Source organism: Pelobates fuscus, chromosome 8 (assembly GCF_036172605.1).
Source record: "Pelobates fuscus isolate aPelFus1 chromosome 8, aPelFus1.pri, whole genome shotgun sequence".
NCBI lineage: Eukaryota > Metazoa > Chordata > Amphibia > Anura > Pelobatidae > Pelobates > Pelobates fuscus.
The window spans coordinates 38,383,183-38,403,709 of record NC_086324.1 but is presented as its reverse complement, the minus strand read 5'-3'; the positions used below and the strand labels follow the sequence as shown (position 1 = coordinate 38,403,709).

Sequence of the window (20,527 nt, the reverse complement as noted above, 5' to 3'; positions counted from 1 at the left end):
GGGAATCATGACATGTCACACGTCCTTAAGGGGTTAAACAAAACCATAACGCTTTACAAAAAACACAAAAAGTATACTTTAAAAATTGGAAGCCCCATAATGCTATATGGTTTAAAGAAAGGGACACCAGTCGTGTTGACTATGAAGGTCATTTTTTTAACCTCATGAAAAACTGGGATCTTCACACATTCGCAAAGTGAGTTTTCATCATTAACGGTGGATCACTTAGAGAGCTGTAGTTGACAGTTAAGCTTATACTGAAATAACGTGATGAGCTAGTTAAAAAGAATACTCTAAATACTAAAACTCGTACTGCCTGCTGTAGTGCTTATGGTGCCAAAAGTGATCTGATGCGCTAGCACTTCGCTAGCACACTCCACCAATGAGCAGCGTCTTCCTATATGGCCCCCCTTATATCTGTAGATCTAATTGCATTCTCCTAAAGGTGAAGATGGGAAGCAGAGGCTGTGAAACCAAGTAAGTTGTCAAACCATACTAAAGGTGTTTTTTCCCATGCCGTGCCGGTTTCGCTGCAGGTTGTCTTAACTTTATGGCTGAGATAATCAATCTTTAAGATCTCAGCTAAAGGAAAGCATTGGGAGAATATTGTGCATGTTCTCTATGGGTAAGATTCAGCACCTCCATACAGTGCGTGGGACATTGTTCAAAGGTGCTGCACACTGTGCAGCACTGAAAGAGGACTCTCCAGTGGCCGTCCATCTGAGAGCCTGTCACTAGAGGTCTTACTAAGCAGCAATGTAAACACGACATTGCATTACATTGAAAATGCTACAGGGACAAACTATAGGCACCAGAACAACTACATTAAGCTGTAGTGGTTGTGGTGACTATAGTTCCTTTAAGAATTGTATATTTCTCGTGATTTAAACTTCACTAGTTTTAAAAAAACTGGCTCCTAACTTTTTTAGTCGGCTCCTAGATTCCAAACAAATTTGTCAAGCACTATGTTAAACTACCATGGGTTGGAGCCAAGATGCTCCTCACACCATAACTACTACAGTGGGCTGTAAAAGTTATTGTGCTTCAAGTGTTCTTTCTGCCATGTATTTGGAATAGCACCCACTCATCGCGGGACAGATCATCGACCAAGGGCCAAGGGACATCGGTGCTGGGATAAGGTAAGTAAATAAAAGGTTTTTAACCTCTTATTCACTGGGGAGGAGGCATGAGGAAAGGGGGAGACAGAGGGAGCAATAGTGCCAGGAATACAGCTTTGTATTTCTGGCACTATAGTTTACCTTTTACGATTTTTGCAAATAAAGCATTACAACTCACTTTTGAAACAGAATGTGGTAGAGATAACAAATTAAAAAGAGAATTAGAGAAAACAAAAGAAATGCAAAAGTAACTCGTCTGCAATAAATATTTGAGCTTCCATCCTTGTCTAGCTGCCACAAGTTCATTCAAAATGTGGTTGAAATTACTCAATAATCCTGGTCATCCCATTACTATCTATGGGAGATTTAGAGAGTATGTTCAGTCGTATCTCTTTCCAGTGAATAAGAAAATAACATAAGATACCATCAGTGTATTCTCTGCTAGTTAAATCAGTAGGGATTGTAGCCAAAGTGGGACAGTCTGTACATTGTGCATGTATAATTGGCTTCATATCAGATGTAGGAATATAAACTGGTCCACATTTTTAAAAGCAGCCCAGCATACATTCCTATTAAATTCTGGCTTTCACGTTTCTTTGCCCTACCTCTTACCAAGAGAGCTTAGTGCTTTAAACTATAATGCTTATTTTGAATACACTATATTCAGGGAATTACACAATTCACACTGATAACAAAGCTGAGCATTTTAGAAATTGCTCCAATTATATGTTCAAGCACTAACGTAAATCAGAAGTTTTTATCTAGGCAACCAGAGTGAGATGACATTTCACATAGTTTTGGAGACATAGCTTAATAGTACGTATTCTTGCAATTCAGTAAAAGAGATATAGAGTGGCAAAAGTCAGGATGAAGTTAAAACAGATCTGTTGGCCTTGTGAAAGGGGCATTCATTCTCAGGATGAGAATATAATTTTTTCCCTCTTTATAAATCACTGGTAAGACCACATCAAAGGGGATATAATAACATTATACAAATATATTCAGGGTCATTACAAAACATTGTCTGGAAATCTATTCATAAGCAGGACTATACATAGGACAAAAGATCACCCGATTAGACTGGAAGAAATGAGATTTAGTCTAAGGCAAAGGAAAGGTTATTTTACAGTAATAAAAATAAGGATGTGGAATGTTGTGCCTGAAGAGGTGGTTTTATCAGGGTCCATACAGATGTTTTAACTGCAACTGGATGCATACTTGCAAAAACATAATATTCAGGGATATCATTTTTAATTTGTGGGGTAATAGCTTTTTGATCCAAGGATAAATCTGACTGCCATTTTGGGGTCAAGAAGGATTTTTTTTTACGAGTTTGTTGCAAAATTGGAAGTGCTTCAAATTGGGTAAAAACAGGCTGAACTTGATGGACACATGTCTCTTTTAAGCCAAAGTAACTTTGTACCTATGTAACATGGCATAACACTCAGTAACACAAAAAAATTTCAATCATCTGTCAAGAAAAGAGCAATGGACAAAGATAATCTGTGGGACAAAAAATTGATATGGAGGAAATAAAGAATTCTCTGGTTACTCTGGCCACATAGTAACCAGTTTGTTCTTTCAGATTTAGATTTTAGATTTTTTAAACCAACACAAACGAATGCTTAAAAACCCAAACTAATGCATGATAAAAATAAACTAAAAAAAAATAACTTGCAGGTTCATATCAATATGGATATTTTTTGATGCACAGAAGAATTTATGTTATTCTTCATCACTAGTCCAGACGGAGCTTCGGATTGGGTTGGGTTCAGTTTTGAGCCAAGCTGAAAGCTACAATGACTACACAAAGACTAACAGGGTTATGCAATAAAAAGAAAATTATAAGGGAATTTCAAATTTAAGGTTAAATTTCAAAATTAGCAAATTTCAAATTAGCAATGCTTCCAGTTCAGCTACTTTGGTCTTAAATTTACGTAGAATTCTTATTTTAATGATTTACCCAGTAAAATGTGTCCAAGCTTATTTTGCTGAGTAAATTATGAGCTATTCACCTACCATTCAGATAGGTCCAGTAGCTTTATATTTTGTCTAGTTCTGTATTAGTGAATAACATGTAGCCTGGTTAAAAAAAAAAATCCACTAAATTTGTTTGGCAACTCAATGTTTAGTGAAGAAACCCTCTGGACCCTTATCAATAGTGAAGAAATTTGACCAATTCTCCATGCTAAGTGTTGTTTGTTGGAAACTAATTACATTATAGATTGCTTATCGATCTTAAATCAATAATTTTACCAATGTGGCTTTAAAATGCAAAATTGAAACAAGAATGCATGCTCTGTGTGATCTATCATTTTGTTATTTTGATTTCTTTTGTGTCCCTTTCTTGCTAGCTCGTTCATTTTTAGTGATCTACTTGTTTAGGTTTCTATTTACAGTCAATAACGTATGGTGGAAGATTCAGTATCTTTGAATTGTGATATCCGTCAATAAATAATCATGCGATTTCATAGATATTTCAAATCTGACCCCAGAAAGTCAAAGGGAGTCAGCATGTAAAGGGTACATTTTGAATCAAGCACAATTTAATTAAACTTGATTTGAAAAAGGTTTGTCAGTGAAGCAAATCATGATTATTTCAGGGGCCTCTGAACAGTCTTGGGTCTTGCCTGGTGTGGTAGATCCCCGTTTCTATTGATCTGGTGTTGAGTGCCTATTCCTGTGCTGCTAGGATTAGTGCCTCGGTGCTGTCTTTCAGTCCTGTGTTTTCCAACCCCTGATAGGATTTTTATTGTGAGCCACATCAACTATCTACTAGTGGTACACCCAATGGAAAGGTTTATCTTGCCATAGAACCTCCTCTCTGTTTCATCCAGGACTGTTGCCTTGACACTCATCAGGGCCCAACCTCCTTCCTTCCCTGCTGGTGTACAGTCTGTGGGCACTGGATTTCAGGTGGAATCCTCCATTCATAGTGAGTAGTTTCTGGGTTTTGACATCCATGGTGACCAGCTCTTCTCTTGGACAGTTTAGTATTCTAGCTCTGTAACTGATGACTGGTAGAGCATATGTGTTGATGGCTTGGATCTTGTTCTTACCATTAAGCCTGGACCTCAGGACCTATCTGACTCAATGCATGTACTTGGATATTGCTATCATCCTTGCCTCTTCTACAAAGTTGCCATGTGTTTGTGATAGCCACAGGTCCTTGTAGTTGTTCTATACATCTCCTATTTGACATCATCCGCCCACATTTATCCAGTCCAAACATGCAAGTGTCACAACTGTAATTATATATATACATACATTTGTTGAACTTACTTGCATATGCCCATCCAGAGTTCCTTGCAGTAGTAACAGCACTGCAAATGTGAAATTTATGTGGGAAAAGCAAGTCTTATGGCTTAACTGGTATGTGCAGATCTGTGATTAACAATGTATTGACTATCCACTGACTTCATGTGGAACGGGTTTTGAATCACTTTTTCCCCCACCATAACTCTATTGGTTTGAGCTATGCAAGTAACGCCAAGCCTCAATAGCAAGCTACTAACCAACCTCATTCTAATGAGTTGCATTAACAACAAAACAGCTGCCCATGAGTTGTGATCTGGCTTTGCACCTCTTGAGTTGTGTTTTTAAAGCTGTATACAGCAGACATAAACTCAAAGGAATCCATGTATAACGTGGAAAAATGAGGCAAAAAGGTGGTTCTTTGCTGAACTCATTTGCAAATGCCCACCCAGAATCCCTTGCCTTAGTAACTCTGTGCAAATGTGAGATTCTTTGTGGAAAAAGCAGGTCTTATGGCTTGACTGGTGTGTGCAGTTCTGTGTTTAACAATGTATATGGTGTGTGCAGTTCTGTGTTTAACAAAATATTTACGTACATATATACATTTTTTTAATAAAGGGGTATGCTGGCCCTTTAACACATATATTAATGTCCAGAGTGTAAAATATTTGAAAGCCGATAGTATCTGAAACACAGAACAGTGGTGGTACTTACCTTGCCACTGCAGATGCTTGCAGCCTGCTGATCATTATAAGAAATGTATTTTATGAATATCTGTAGTGATAGGGTTTACCATCACAGGTCGGAAATATATTCATTTATTTGAATGAAAACTGTTATTTCTCTGCATTGGAAACAGCAGTAATAACGACAAACTTTCAAGTTTGTTAAAATAAATTTCAGTTTAATGAACCATAAATTATGAATATTAAGATAAAATTACTTTAGGCATGTTTATGATTTTATGTATTTAAAAATGCAAACAAATAATACAAATAACTTTGAATCTTAAGTAACTTCGGAAAAACGAATGTCATTGCACATATTTAAGCATTCGAATGATATATGAGTTTAAGGAAGATGCCTGTAGGCTCAGCAATAAGTTATCATACATACTGCCTTCTCAGCAAACATGGAGCGTAACCTGGCATTAAAGGAACCCTCCATCTTGGACATGTCTAAATATATATTTTTTAATGCATTCTGTACTTAGAAATGCTAATTACATAAGTGGAAAATATTGAAGTACATATAATGACATTTACCGTAGTTTCCCACATTTGCTGCAAATTACCTGGCTATTCAGCTTCTGCACTGAACTCTCAGCACAATAAGTCAGCTCACTTAAAGGGGCACTACAAGGACAATAACCCTTACACAGGGGTTCAATATAGCAGTTATGGTGTTTGGAGGGCTCTGGCACCCTCCAAGGTAAGTATTCAACAGTTTTAAAAGTAGTCAGTCATCTAAACTGGGCTCCATTGGGCACCCGCACCCACCAGTTCTGGAGCTAAAGCCTCCTGTGCAATCACAGCTAATGCGTGCCTCGCTCCACCAGTTAGTTCACTGCAGTAGCTTCCAAGGGCAAAGAACGTGCAACAGATGGGAAGAGGTAAGTTGTCAAAATATTGCATAATGCTGCTTGACATTGCACAGGGAGTGAAAGATCCTTATCAGGAGGTGGATTCCAGGTATGTTTTATATTTCGTTTTACAAGGTTTATCATCAGAGATAGAGGGGGGATACAGGAGCAAGTGCCCAAAAGGATATTAGAAATAAAAAATCAGAGCTTTAGGAAAAGTGTTGAGTATCTCTTTAAAAGTCTCCAGTCCTTGCAGGCCAACAAGGAGTTATACACAAAATGTTTAACTGAATCTGGATAAAATATGAAAAATACCCTTAGTTTTATTTTCAAGGTCAAGAGAGGCCTTCTCACCTCCTCCTACCAAAGTATTTTTTATCTGTGTTCTGTTCACATTGTGCATGTGTTTTATAATCTTTACCTAAAAGGCCCTGACAATCTGATTTTGTCAAAGTACTACAAAACTGTGCTGAAAAGCAATTCGGATATTAATAACGCTCATTAAATTTGTGTACAGCTGAGACAAGTCAGTGTTCTGCAACTGCATATTAATCAATGCCCGAAACTGATGTAATATCCAACAATAGCCAGAGGCATCCTCTCATTAGCAAAGACTGTGCCATCCAATTTCATAGTCTCAAGAGCTGGAGTTAGCAGAGAAATGTTTTTTTGGGTGAAGGGAAAATTAATTTTACTGGCCCACATATTAGGCTACTTTTAGACATCATCGTTCCCCTGTGCACAAATGCAAACATGTAAAATGGGATTGTCAACTCACAAAGAATCCTTTTAGGAATTACATTGGAACAGAGTCTAAACGTCTAAGAACGTTCTCCGGGAGCATTGCTATTATCTAGGAGTCATCCCATTGTACAGCTCAACATAATTTACTGGCACTTTATAAATAATAAAATAACGATAAAGTCTACATTTGTCTTCTTCAAGTTCTACACAAATTTAGTCCCAGTTTTGACCCTTCAGCGAAACTTTGACACCGAATGTGCTTGAAAACTATAAGAATGTTACCATCTAATGGAAGGTTTGGATCACAGTATCACGTCCTAAAGGTGTGCTGCCAATTCTCATGTTTTGCCAGTTCAGAGAGGTATTTTCAACATATACCAACTACAGCTGACCTAATTAGAACAGAACATGGCAACTGGTTATAATTCACAAAAAAAACATTCCACTGAATATGCCACTTATTGTATAATGCCAGCCGAAGTTTAAAGGGACACTATAGTCACCTGAACAACTTTAGCTTAATGAAGCAGTTTTGGTGTATAGAATATGCCCCTGCAGCCTCACTGCTCAAACATCTGCCATTTAGGAGTTAAATCCCTTTGTTTATGAACCCTAGTCACCAGTGGCGTACACACAACCCATGGGGCCCCGATGCGAAAACTGATCCGTTGGAGCCGCAACACATGTCGGCGGGCACCTGGTCGCAGGGCTGCGACCCGTGCGACCGTGGTATGTACGCCAGTGCATGCATAAACACATACACTTAAAGGACCACTACAGACACCCAGATCACATCAGCTCAATGAAGTGGTCTGGGTGCCAGGTCTCTCTAGTTTTAACCCTGCAGCTGAAAACATAGCAGTTTCAGAGAAACTGCTATGTTTCACTGAGGGTTAATCCAGCCTCTAGTGGCTGTCTCATTGAAAATCACAGTGAGAAGACGCTGAACGTCCATAGGAAAGCATTGAGTAATGCTTTCCTATGGGCGGTTTGAATGCGCGCGTGGCTCTTGCCACGCATGTGCATTCGGAGCTGAGAGGCGGATTGGGACAGAGAGATCCCCAGCGCCAAGGGAGTCCGGCGCTGGAGAAAGGTAAGTGCTTAAGACACACACACACACACTCTCATGAACAGACGCACACATTTACTGACAGACACACACTCAGTGACAGACACACACAAACATACTCAGTAACAGACACACACACTAACACACACACTCTAACACTAACACACACACTAACATACACACTCTAACACTAACACACACACACACTAACAAACACACTAACACACACACACACACAAACACACACACACACACACACACACTCTAACACTAACACACTCACTAACACACACACTCTAACACCAACACACACACACACACAATAACACACACTCACACTTTTATTTTTTATTTAATCCCCCCAGCCTCCTTGCCTGTGGGAGAGCTGAGGGGATTCCCTGGGGTCCAGTGGTGTTGCTGGCCCTGCTGTCACCCGGCTGGCCGGCGCCCGAGGGAGCACTCTCCCCTGAGTGCTTCATCTTCAGCTCCCTCGCGCGCCGTGTACTGATGCCGGAGCCGGACGATGACGTCATCTTCCGGCTCCGGTATCAGTGCGGTGCAAGAGGGAGCTGAAGAGGAAGCACTCAGGGGAGAGTGCTCCCTCGCACGCCCGCCAGCCAGATAGCCCGCCTGCCCACCGGGTGACAGTAGAAGAGGCTGGCCCTGTGGGTACATAACTGGGTCGCAGGGCGGCCGGGCCCCTTGGTGGGCCGGGCCGGTCTCAGCCGCGACCCCTGCGCCCCCGGTATGTACGCCACTGCTAGTCACACCTCCCTGCATGTGACTTGCACAGCCTTCCATAAACACTTCCTGCAAAGAGAGCCCTATTTAGGCTTTCTTTATTTCAAGTTCTGTTTAAATTAAGATTTTCTTATCCCCTGCTATGTTAATAGCTTGCTAGACCCTGCAAGAGCCTCCTGTATGTTATTAAAGTTCAATTTAGAGATTGAGATACAATTATTTAAGGTAAATTACATCTGTTTGAAAGTGAAACCAGTTTTTTTTTTTCATGCATGCTCTGTCAATCATAGCCAGGGGAGGTGTGGCTAGGGCTGCATAAACAGAAACAAAGTGATTTAACTCCTAAATGGCAGTGAATTGAGCAGTGAAATTGCAAGGAAATGACCTATAAACTAAAACTGCTTTATTTAGGTAAAGTAATTTAGGTGACTATAGTGTTCCTTTAATGTAATAGTAGTGGATAATAAGGACTTTGTGTCTCTGTCCTATTAGATTGTGAGTCAATGTTTATAGGACAGTAAAGCCATGACAGTCTCAGAGGTTCAATAAGACAATAAGCCAACGCTGCACGGGGATATAGGTATTCCAACAATAAGCACTCCCTGTTTTAATGGATATATACCTTTTTTTGGTTTTTACTGCTTTTCCAGGTCTTTTTTATTTTGTGTTTAGCCTACTTTAAGAAAGGCACTTTTGAATCTGAATATAGACCGATGTCACCTACAGGTGTATGTAGTTGGGTCAATTAACTGATGATTTATTTTAGTTTTTATTCTGATATTGTTTATCCATAATGTCTAGATTGGGATACCAGTTATCACATTTTGAAAAAAATCGCAATAGAATGATGAAGATAGATTATTTATTCAGGGTTCTCTAATAGAGTATGCTCATTCGTGAGGCCCATGCCAGCATCATTTGAAGCAGTCTTGGACAATTTAGCATTCCACATACTGCTCTGGAAGAAGATAATGAGAGCAGGGGGAAAAGAGATTGAGTTGCACCTCAGTGACCCTCTGAAAGCTAATCGTAAGCTAAATGTAGGTATTCCTTCCTAAAAAAAAAGGTTTCTCAGTGTTCCATTAGCAGTAAAGCCACTAAGAAAATACTGATGAATACTGTTATATCATTACAGAATACCACTGATGATAAGCTTTATCTAACCCAACCTCTGCATCATCCACCAGCTTCAAAGAATTTAATAAATGGTTTACTATATTTGGCAGTAATAGAACTGAAATGCCTTCCTATTAAACAGACAAGCTGGCTTAGTTCTTTTTAATGACTAATTAAAAAAAATAAAATAATTAGAAATCTTTTTATTTTAGTCTTCAAGGTCTTCAATGTAACTCTTATCAAACAAAAGCAGGGTTTTGATGTTCGATTTACTGAAAATAAGCATACATATTAGTGAGCCATAGCACAGTGTACTAAGAAAAATGTTTTAAAACATTAAAAAGCAATTTAGGCCGTGTATTATTACAGTTCCCTCTTACAGACTGAATATACTAGTAATGCCAAAGTACTTGATTTGTGACGATTTCAATGAGGAAAGAAGACTGAGCATGAGAAATAGATTCACATTTAGGTATTAAAGTCAATAATGAAAAGTGCAGTTATTAAATGACAAATATTAAATATTGCTGCAAATTTTAAATACAGAAAGAATAAATGCCGAAAACACACTTTTTTAACTGCAGTTAAGGTGACGACACTGTATTAAATGGATTCTGATTTTCTTTTTTTGTTTAACCCCTTAATAACATGTATGACATGCCATGATTCCTTTTTATTCCAGAAGTTTGGTCCTTGAGGGGTTAAATTTGCCTCTAGGTAGCTAGATCTAGATCAGCCGATATTACTGGCTGCGGGTCCCATGTTTTTAATTGAGCCTAGATATGTCTGAGCTGGTATAAGAGTATAACCTTTATATACTGCCTGGTGTTTGTTTCCAAAAGCCCGGATCACTATAACCATGAATTATCATTCCCTTTTTCTACATTCAACTATGTGCTAAGGACATTGCATTCCCCTGTATTTTGTTTCTCCCTGTCATTCCCTTACCGAACCAGAAGTGTGCCACCTATTAACATTATGTACTCAGTACACTTCGAACTCCCGAACACTCGAACCGGCTCGAAGTGAGTCGAAGTGGTCGCCATTCGACAGTTGAACATGTGGCGGTGGCCATCTTAAGCCGCGAGCACCATGAGAGGTGTTTGGTCGTTGAGTGCATGGAACTCATATCGGACACTCGACGGAGCGAACCCTGCTAAACATTCACCTCTGATGGATGTTCAACTATTCAAACCGGATTCGAACGGTGTTCGGTGAAAATAAATTCCCGAACGAGGGATATAACCTAAGACTACTTCCAAAGCTGTACGTAAAATAATTTGGGTTTTACTTTGAATTTCCGAAGTAGACCGACCGCACAGCCTAATTCTCTGGAACTGTTTTGGGCATGGGACCATGCAGGCGGTCGGTCAAAATGTGACTTCCAGGAAATTCCTGATCCCCTGAACTGATGTGGGTAATTTTTGGATATGTTGCTCACCCAGATCAGGGCTATCAGAGGCGTGACATTTGTGGCGATATTATGTGTTTTGGGGTACTTTTGAGGACTTCGTAAAAATATGTGTTTTTTTCTGCCTGGAGATAATTGGGTTAATACATTATGTGACTCAATTATCTCCCAGGCAGAGGGGAGGGATTGTATGCCATGTGTGGGAGTGCCGTACATTTTTACTCTGTTATTATTGGTTTACAAGTTTGTGTCACTGTCCCCAACAAGGTCCATGTGGGTGTAACCCTTGTTGGGGACTGGCATAAAAGGCCAGTGTGGCTACCATTAAACCAGACCTGCTTTACCCTTAACATAGAGCCTTGCCTCGTGTTTGTAGGGACCTGCTATGCAAGCTATAACCACTAGCTCTTATAAGAGCTTCACAGCTATACCTACTCTTCGCTGCTTGGATGGATGTTTGGGAATACTGCAGCGCTCTCTACTCTATTCTTTCTTTCCATTGTGTCTGCTTGTCAAGCTTAGTTTATTTTAAAGTGTTACTCCAACCAAAAACAGTGCCACCACGGGTCATTTGTCACCCGCATGCTATGCCTGTGCACAGGATAACATTTAATAACTTTAATGACGCTGTTGGAGGTGGAGATACACTGGCAGTAAATTTCATTAAATCTGCAGTGCAGCATATTTTAGTTAAACGCTGCACATACAGCCTTTAAATACCATGACCACTTCAAATCACCAAAGTGATCAAAGTGCTTGGAGTCACCCTTTATTCTGTTTCAGCTCCATCTCCTTGCCTGTGAGTCTGTGTCACATCACTGATGTAAGAATTATATCTTCACTCAAATTCCCTGCCTTCAGATTTGGAACATGGTCAAGTAATCCAGAGAGATGGTCCCTGGCTACAGCTCTGCTCCATCTGAGGGAGATCATCACTACTGATAATCTCCCAGTCAATCCAATTCTTCTCATAGAGGAGCACTGAAACCAATGTTTTAATTGTCTAATTGCCGTGGCAGTTGTCCTACTGAACCTGCAAAGTTTCTCCTACAGAAGCACTGAAACCAATGCTTTAAATGTCAAGGCTATGGTCGTACAACGCCTACAATGCTCCTCCTGTAGAAGCATTGAAACAAATGTTTTCTTTGCAAGGCCCTCACTTAAGCTTTGTGCCATAGTACAAAGTAGTGAAGAAGAACACATTCCCGGTGGTCTGATATCCAGCAGCTTTATAAAAAGTACTGATATCTCCTAAACTTGGCACTTTTAAAAAATATAAAGAGGAGACACTCTCGTAACCATCTAAAACTCTTTTGAAAAATAAAGTAATCTTAGGGGCTTGGAGTATTTCTTTCATTTCTATGACCCGAGGTCTGTCTCGTAGTATCTCCATTCTAAGATCTGCCTTTCATAACTAGATACTCACCTTTTTTTGTGCTAACTGCAAATTCCTGTGTTCTAGAGTTTCTGTAATTTTCTATGGACCGACTATAAAGTAACTGACACCTGTCAGCCAGTCCTTGCCTGCCTGAGCAATATGTGAAATGTAAAGCCATAATGAACATAATCGCTCACAGTGAAAAAATATAGAAAGCCATAGCTTTCAGTATTTCATACTGTATTTCATAGTATATTCAGTTTATTAAAAAAAAGTTTTGGGGGGTTTTTGGCAACAGAAGTCCCCGACAAAGTCTGTTTCTCTCTTTTTTTTCCCCATAACATGCCCTGAAAGGAAAAAAAGAAGAAAGAAGTTTTACCCTTTGTTTGATTCATTTCGTCTCAGTCATCTTAAAATTTGTGAGTACAATGTAACCCAATGTTTAACATATTAGTTTTCAAGTAGTCTGTACCATTTGTGGTTCCTATTTGTTTTTTATTACTGTAGGTTATATTTTCATATTTGTGTACTTTAAAGACATTGAGGAATCTTCTTATAATCCTACTTTGTATACGAAGGGTACATTTTATTTTACTATTTTATTGTCAAACCACTGGTGTCCACCTTGGTGTATTATATTTTGTATGTTGGTTGATGGCAGAAGGTTTAATTCAGAAACCTTAATCCTGCTTCATAAAATATATTGCACATCTCAACCACAACTTACAGAATGTTTTGCATACACTAAATTTACTCCGTAAGACATCTGGTTGTATTTGACTAAAGCTCAACATAACAAAGCATGTGTCAATTTTATAAACACCATTCGAGGCGCAGACCATCGTACATGTGTATTAGATGCAATCTGTGCCTGCAGAGTGCAAATCAGCAGAAAGAGGAATGATTACACAGATCCACATACACCCTGGAGAGTTTTGTATTCATGAAACAGGTTTTATCCAATAAAAAGCTCCTGCCATCAAATAATATTTTCCGAGTTATACGGAGTCTACTGCAGAATGAATTACCCAGCAGGCATATCACAAGGTCATAGGTGTTAATTAAGGTAGTGAATAAAAGCAAATTTTCACTATATTAACATGTCCGTAGAGTTTAAACAGACTTACATGTAAATTTGGATAATGCCTGAGCTGAGAAGATATATGTGATCGATAGACAGAATAATAGACAAACAAATTATAAACAGGCACGTGAAGGCTGGATATACAGAAAAATGGACAGATATGTAAGTAAACAGACAGGTAATATAAGTCAAGCAAAACCCAAATCAATTTAGATGTTGCTGGAGGACATTCACCAATCCAAAGCATGTAAGCATTCATCATCTACATTTTTAAGTACATCATGCGAGTTACATTCGGCTCTAACATTTTTACAAATGGGAGTTTGTGCTGTTGTTTTCTTCAAATGAATGGGCTGTTAAATGGAAGGAATGGAAGGCAGAGACATAGTTAGATGGATAGATTGATTAAAGGATAGGTGTGAAAATGCAAAAAAGGGACTAAATCACCTTAGATTTGGGTAGGCATTGGGACACATAGGGCTCCACACAAGTAGCTTGGTGCAGCTTTAAACTAGACTATGGAACTGATCTTGTTCTGATAGGTGTGGTGTATCTAATGCAGTTACATATGGTTGTATCACTCACTCACTAACTCACAACAATACAGAATCAATTACTGTAAGAGTTGTCCTGGCCTCAGTTTTGTAGATCTACATAAAGTGTATTTAATCTTTTATAGTTTGGCTTCTACTATCTGTCTTGCTCCCTCAATATCCAGTTCCTTGACCCCTGGTGAAGTTTGGTTGACTACAAACACCATCTGCCTGCCCTTGCATTGGTCATTCCTGACTACAGTTTATATTGTCATCCCATGTGGTAGTTTGCTTCAGACAGATCCCGAGCTGCTATCTATTACCTGCCTGAGAGGTCTGTTCCCATAGATGTTCTTACAATAAGTGTATTTATATTGTTTTGCTAGAATTGTTAATGTGTGTATCTAAACAAACATTTGACATTTCATCAACAGCTAAGTAAATAGAAACCAAGAAGGAGTGTCTCACAGAAGAGGGCACCCATCTAACATGCCCTCTTGTGTGAGTATATATATATATATATATATATATATATATATATATATACAAAGACTCTTTTCGAAATTTAAAATCCTTATATTTTATTATTTTTTCAAGCAGTTGGTGGGAAATTAGAAAATTAAAAAAAAAATATTGCAGATAAAAACAAAATTACCTTATAGAACAAAAAGTGGACTTATATATCTAAAGTGCATTATTCTTTCCTGCGGCCTTGTAATGATTACTTACTTGCCCCCGGCACCCACCAGACGCTTGTTTAATGACACAATGCATGCATGTCGACACCATTACGTCAATGACGCAGGCGCATTTCATTTTAACCGCCCCGTAATGTTTTGGGGCCGTGGTTTGAAAGCAAAAGCGCTCTTCTATAATTACAAATTATTTCACTCAGCAGGGAATGGCTCTGTTTTGTATCTATTTGATGTTTCAGAATAGCATTTATTTCCTGCTAATTTTGGATATTGAAAAATAAATTGTAAATTTTAGATCAAAATAGCTAAACAGGAAATAATATTTACATATATATCGCTATATTTTCAGCTCAGCTTCAGCCATGCAGTTTCTTTGTCGCGTTTAGACAATTCCATGTTTAGTGAATACGTTCCAATAAGTTATACTACAATTCTATTCCTGCTGTATCTGTTATAGACTATTTTGGGAACATTTTCGAAACGTGATGGAGATAAAAGACAAGGTGTTCAAACCCAGACCTGCTGAAAGTACAGGACACAATTTATTCTTGCTAGGTATGAATTATTGAAATTCAGAGTGGCATCGCTGACCTGGTTTAAGATGTCTAAGAAATGAAGGCTATGCTTTATCAAAGCACCCTGCGCATTTCACAAGAACATCAATCAAAAGACCAGCAGACACTCTGCCACTCACCACCTCTATTCTCAAATATAGATAGTTTTGCACACAGCAAATATTAAGGAAATACTGAAGAACTAAGATAATTAAAGCCAGATCTGCTGATATGTTAAGAATATAGGACAGTTTGCGTATAAATCTTTTATTAAATACACCAAAACAGAAACAATAACAAACAAACAATACATAAAGTGACCAAAAAAAGGCACATATACAAATATAATTGCCACCAGTAATCAAGCCTAATAGGACAGAACACGAGCTTCCCCCCAACGTATCGGCAACACTTCTGCTGCCACATAGCCATTCATTTATTGGCTGAGAGAGTCAACTGAGCTCCGTGCTTAGCTCATTAGCTGTGAGTATTCCAGTCGATGCTACAGCCAACGAGGTAACCCTGCACCGTAAGGCTTAGTCCAGGAGAGTTAACAGAAACTCCTAAGCAGGAGTTTTGTGCTCTCCAAGCTGCCAAGAGAAGACAGAGAGGAGCACCCTACAGACCCCAGGTATGAAGTGAAACCGTCTGAAACAGTTTGACTACTCACAATATGGGGGGTGCCAAGGCACCATAACAACTACAGTGCACTATAGTGATTATGGTGCTTGAGTGTTTCTTCACATCTCCAATAACAATTAATGGCTCACATTTGCCCCACATGGGTATGGAGGTGACAAGACATCATAGGGAATACACAACACTAAAACCTGTATTTTATTTGACTTTGTAAAACTGTACTCCACTACCTTTATGTTGTATAAATTGTACTCCTTGCAAATAAAATATTTACACATTATAATCACTTTGCAAACCATGCTCTTTGTGTAATCACAAATAATCCAATAAATGTACACAACAATTAGGAAAATTGAAATTTACCTGAGCAGGGAACTGCTTCTAAATGTAGCTATTTTGACCACAAATTTCCAATTCCTGCCAATTTCCTACCCAGTAAAGTTCATAAAAGGTCAAATTTTAAGAGGTTTAAGAAACACTATAGTGTTAGGAATACAACATTGTATTGCTAACACTATAGTGTCCCTCTGGCTGCATGGTCCCCCAACCCCATTCATAAAAGGGTTAAAAACCCTTTCTATCAATTACCTGGGTTTTTTGGTGCTGACTCGGTCTCCTCCTCCCGTGCTGTCACGGCTTTGGGGGAACCTAATGTACATATTCGAATCACTTTCATTTGAGGATGTTCAAGATGCCTGATACCCTCATGCAAAGTGTGAGGATGTCCAGCATCGTTTGACAGAGTTAAGGAAGCGCCTCTGGTGGCTGTGTGGTAGGCAGCCACTAGAGGCAGTCTTAACCCAGCAGCACAAACATTGCACTTTTTTCTTGGTTAAGGCGACAGGGACACTGCGCCCAGACTGCTTCAATGAGATGAAGTGATTTGGGTGCCTATAGTGTCTATTTAACTATAGATGGAAAGGGCTAACTCCAGGCAGTGTGCATTTTGTAGTCAGAGTTATACGATGATATACAGCCTTGTTCTAGTCCATAGAAAATATTTATTTCCCATAATTTCATTTACTGTTTTCTCCAAAATTCAGGGCAACATGAACCAGTGAAATACAAAAAAAGGCATCCTCTATCAAAGTTATTCACTAAAGTGTGAATTCCCAGGAATTCCGATTGAACTGGATTGGGGTTATTCCGAAACCCGATTTAGTTATGAAACTAAAAGTCATAGTGAATTAAATCTAAATGGCAAAACTGAGGCTAAATGGTTCATGGGGGGAAAATGATCCAACTCAGTCAGAACCACAGCAGCTCTATTTTAGCCTCACTTTTTCCATTTAGATTTAACTTGCTAAACTGTTGCGCTGTGTGCCATGGTTGTGCTAGGGCAGAAGTTAATTGTAACACTATTTGCTGAATCTGTAGTATTTATCTAAAAGAACAGAGTATCACATTAAAATAAGATCAAAACAAATGATGAATTTTCAGATTAATTCAATTTAACATTTTCAAATAAATGTATGTTTCCCCTATAAAATGCTGACTCAAGGCACACTGTTGGTTTGAATTTCATACAGTAGGCCCTACTATAACCCCTTCATGACGAATGGATTGCAAGGTATGGACCTCACTACAAAAAAAAAAGATTATGAGGGTAGGAGTCAAGTTGCTACAGGCTTGAAACATCTGGCACTCCAGCATCATCTGACTAAAATGCACATCATGCAGAAATACTACCAGGACTCTTCTGCCAGTCTGAATGTTAAATTTTCAAACATTCTTCATAAAGTATGAGTGCTGATATACTCCCCACTGCAGCATTAGCAAAGCATTCCTTAATTTGAGTTACATGGGGGAGATGAGGCTGTCAACGAAAACTAACCGGTATAGAAATAAACCCAATAAAATAGAGACCTTTGTTCTTTTAACAAGCACACTGCCAAATGTCAGTGAATGGGTTAATAAGCAGAACTACCTTATGCCCTTACAGATCAGCATCAATGGATGTGTAGGACTGACCTCTGTTACACCCTGTGCTGCTTAGGGCTCCCAAGTAAATCTCGCCTCCTACTGACAGTAATAGCACTCTGTTTCAAGCACAGATACTGTACATTATCTGACATAGCAGTGCGGTTCTACGTATTTGATTCAGCAGATGGAGTTTGGAATATTGACAGAGACTATCTCCAATACAGACAAGCAGAGTCTGCACCATCAGCTGCATGGTATAGATTGCAAGCTCTTGGGGTTAGCAGAGACTATTCATATAGTATATACATGTGCAGAACTTCTTAATATTTCATTCATTTCACAGAGCAGAGGGTTGTCATAAGGTTGATCCCAGGCAGTTATGAAACTGCAACCCTGGGAGTTGAGAACCTACCTTTTGGCCAACTGTATTCTAAAGTATCACTTTTAGAGCAGGGAGAAGATGGTACATACTATGTGAACATGCACATATATGTATACACTGCATCAGTGCTCATTAGACATGCATGTGACATATGTAGGACCACCAGAGTTACCAAGGTTGGAGATGCTGCAGAACCTCTTGGGGAAAAACACAATCAATCATTATGTTACTTCACCAAGTCACCCAAGTCACCCAAGTCATCATTCCCATGAAGTGTGGGCACAGCATCCCTGATCTGTCCTGCAAGTTGGCGTGGCTGAGTGGTCCCCTGCATCACCTCTCCCTGTCTGCATATGCAGTGGAAGTATGATGAGGGCTGTTGAATACATAATATCTGGGCCAGTATATTTCATTACTAAAAAATAAACCGACCTGCCAGTCTGCCAGGGTATCAGGTGCCCTGAATATGCCAGTCCTTACCTCTCAAAGAACAGCCGGATCATAAAGATGCAGAATGCCAAGGGTATAGCCAAATACAGATCCTCAGCTTGGGGGAAAGTAGCCTCCTCTGTGTTCTTCAAATCCGCCCAGGTTACATTGTGAGGCAACCAAAATCTCTCATTCCAAAACCAAACTAGGATACCTGCCATCTTGACTGTGTGCCCTATATAGCTCTATCCAGATACCTCGCTCTGTCAGTGTGCCTGGCAGGTGCAATGCTGCTGGCGGCTGGAATTAGCTGCTCAGGGACAATAAATGATGCTCCCAGGGCTGATTTCTAGGTGTCTGTGGGATGGACTGCTTTCTAATCAGTTTAAAGGCAGCCTCTTTCTTTTTTATTCTCCTCTCTCATCCCCTTCACATCATTAGGAAGGGGGTGGTGTCTGTTCAAACAGGAGCATGTGCAGCTGAAAAGCCTCTAGCCACATGTAAGCATGCTTTTGATTGGACAGTGTGCACAGCGCTGTGTGGAGTACAGAGAAACCTGCCCTGTGTTGGGCAATGTCTCATTCATTTCTCCCCAGGATAATGCAAGGGATGCATGGATGCTACAATGTATCACAGCTGCAGCCTATTAGCTGTCCTTCAGGATAGGGCAGGACTAGAACTCCTGTTACCCTCAGCCAGCAGGATGTTGGTGGCTGCAACTTGCGAACAAGCAACCCCTGGCTGAACTGGTGCAATGACAGTGGTTATGGTATTTCTTATTGATGAAGGCGCATTCATTGTACAGTTTATATCAGCATTACTTGAATCTGGTGTGAACAAATATAAACTATTTAGTTTTAGAGCAAAAATATATCAATTAAATATTTAGATGTATCCTAAAACATGAACATTTTTATATTTTCCAAGCAATTGTGCATGCTTATATATTTTTTTCTTTTCAAATAATTTTTATTGGAAAAATTTTGCAGAATTTACAAATAATAAAGAACAATATATTAGGGAAAGGAAGGGTAAACTGGAAAGTGTGTGTGTGGGGGGGGGGGGGGGGGGGGGGGCGGGATTATCCATCCAATATAACAGTAAACATTTATTTTTTTCTGACTGATAAGTTTTTACTTTCCAAAACACCTTAAAAACTAAAACGATTGTTGATGTACATCATGTGTGTGTATATTGTATGCAAATATTTGTATGTGTCTGTGTATGCATGCACAGGTTGTATATATGCTGTCATGTATATTCTGGATTCTTGGATGTGGGATCAGGGATGTATTTACCAAAAGGCAAACAAGGCATTTGCCTAGGGCGGCACTTTCAGGGGGTGCACCAAAAAATGCCACCCCAAGCTCCCAGACAAATGCCTTGTTTGCCACGTGTTCTGGGGCTGTCCACCTTACTGTGAGTGAGTGAGTGTAGCTGTCAGTGTGTGTCTGTGAGTGAGAATGGGTGTGTCTGAGAGTGTGTGTCAGTGTGGGTATGTCATTTTATGTGTATCTGAGAGTGTGTGCCTGTCAGTGAGTGGGTTTGTCAGTGTGTGTCTGTCAGTAAAAGTGTGTGTTGGTTAAACAGTGTGTGCCGAAGACTGTATGTGTGTGCCAATGACTGTGTATCTGTTAGTGAGTGAATATCAGTGCATGTATCAATGAGGGCATGTGTCTGTCAGTCAAAAGAAATGGCCTTGACACGAATTGGGGGACAAATTTAGATTTTGGGGGTGCCTGAATTTAGTCGTGCCTAGGGCAGCACAAATCCAAAATACACCACTGTGTGGGATGTGGGTGTACATGATGCATTCTTAATCTGTGTATTTTTTTTTTTTTATTTTTTTTTTAAATCCTAATCCTGCATTGTTT

The 20,527-nt window shown here is 39.4% G+C and overlaps 1 protein-coding gene across 2 annotated transcripts in view; it reads right to left on the bottom strand.

Annotated features, from left to right (window-relative positions):
* CERS6 (ceramide synthase 6) overlaps positions 1-19,080 on the bottom strand; it is a 178,724-nt gene extending 159,644 nt beyond the window's left edge. For both annotated transcript variants that reach the window (XM_063428628.1, XM_063428629.1), the window contains exon 1: positions 18,705-19,080. In XM_063428628.1, coding sequence (XP_063284698.1) covers positions 18,705-18,874 — 170 coding nt within the window. In that variant the 5' untranslated portion in view covers positions 18,875-19,080. The remainder of the gene's footprint in view (positions 1-18,704) is intronic.
* Between the last annotated feature and the right edge of the window lie 1,447 nt (positions 19,081-20,527).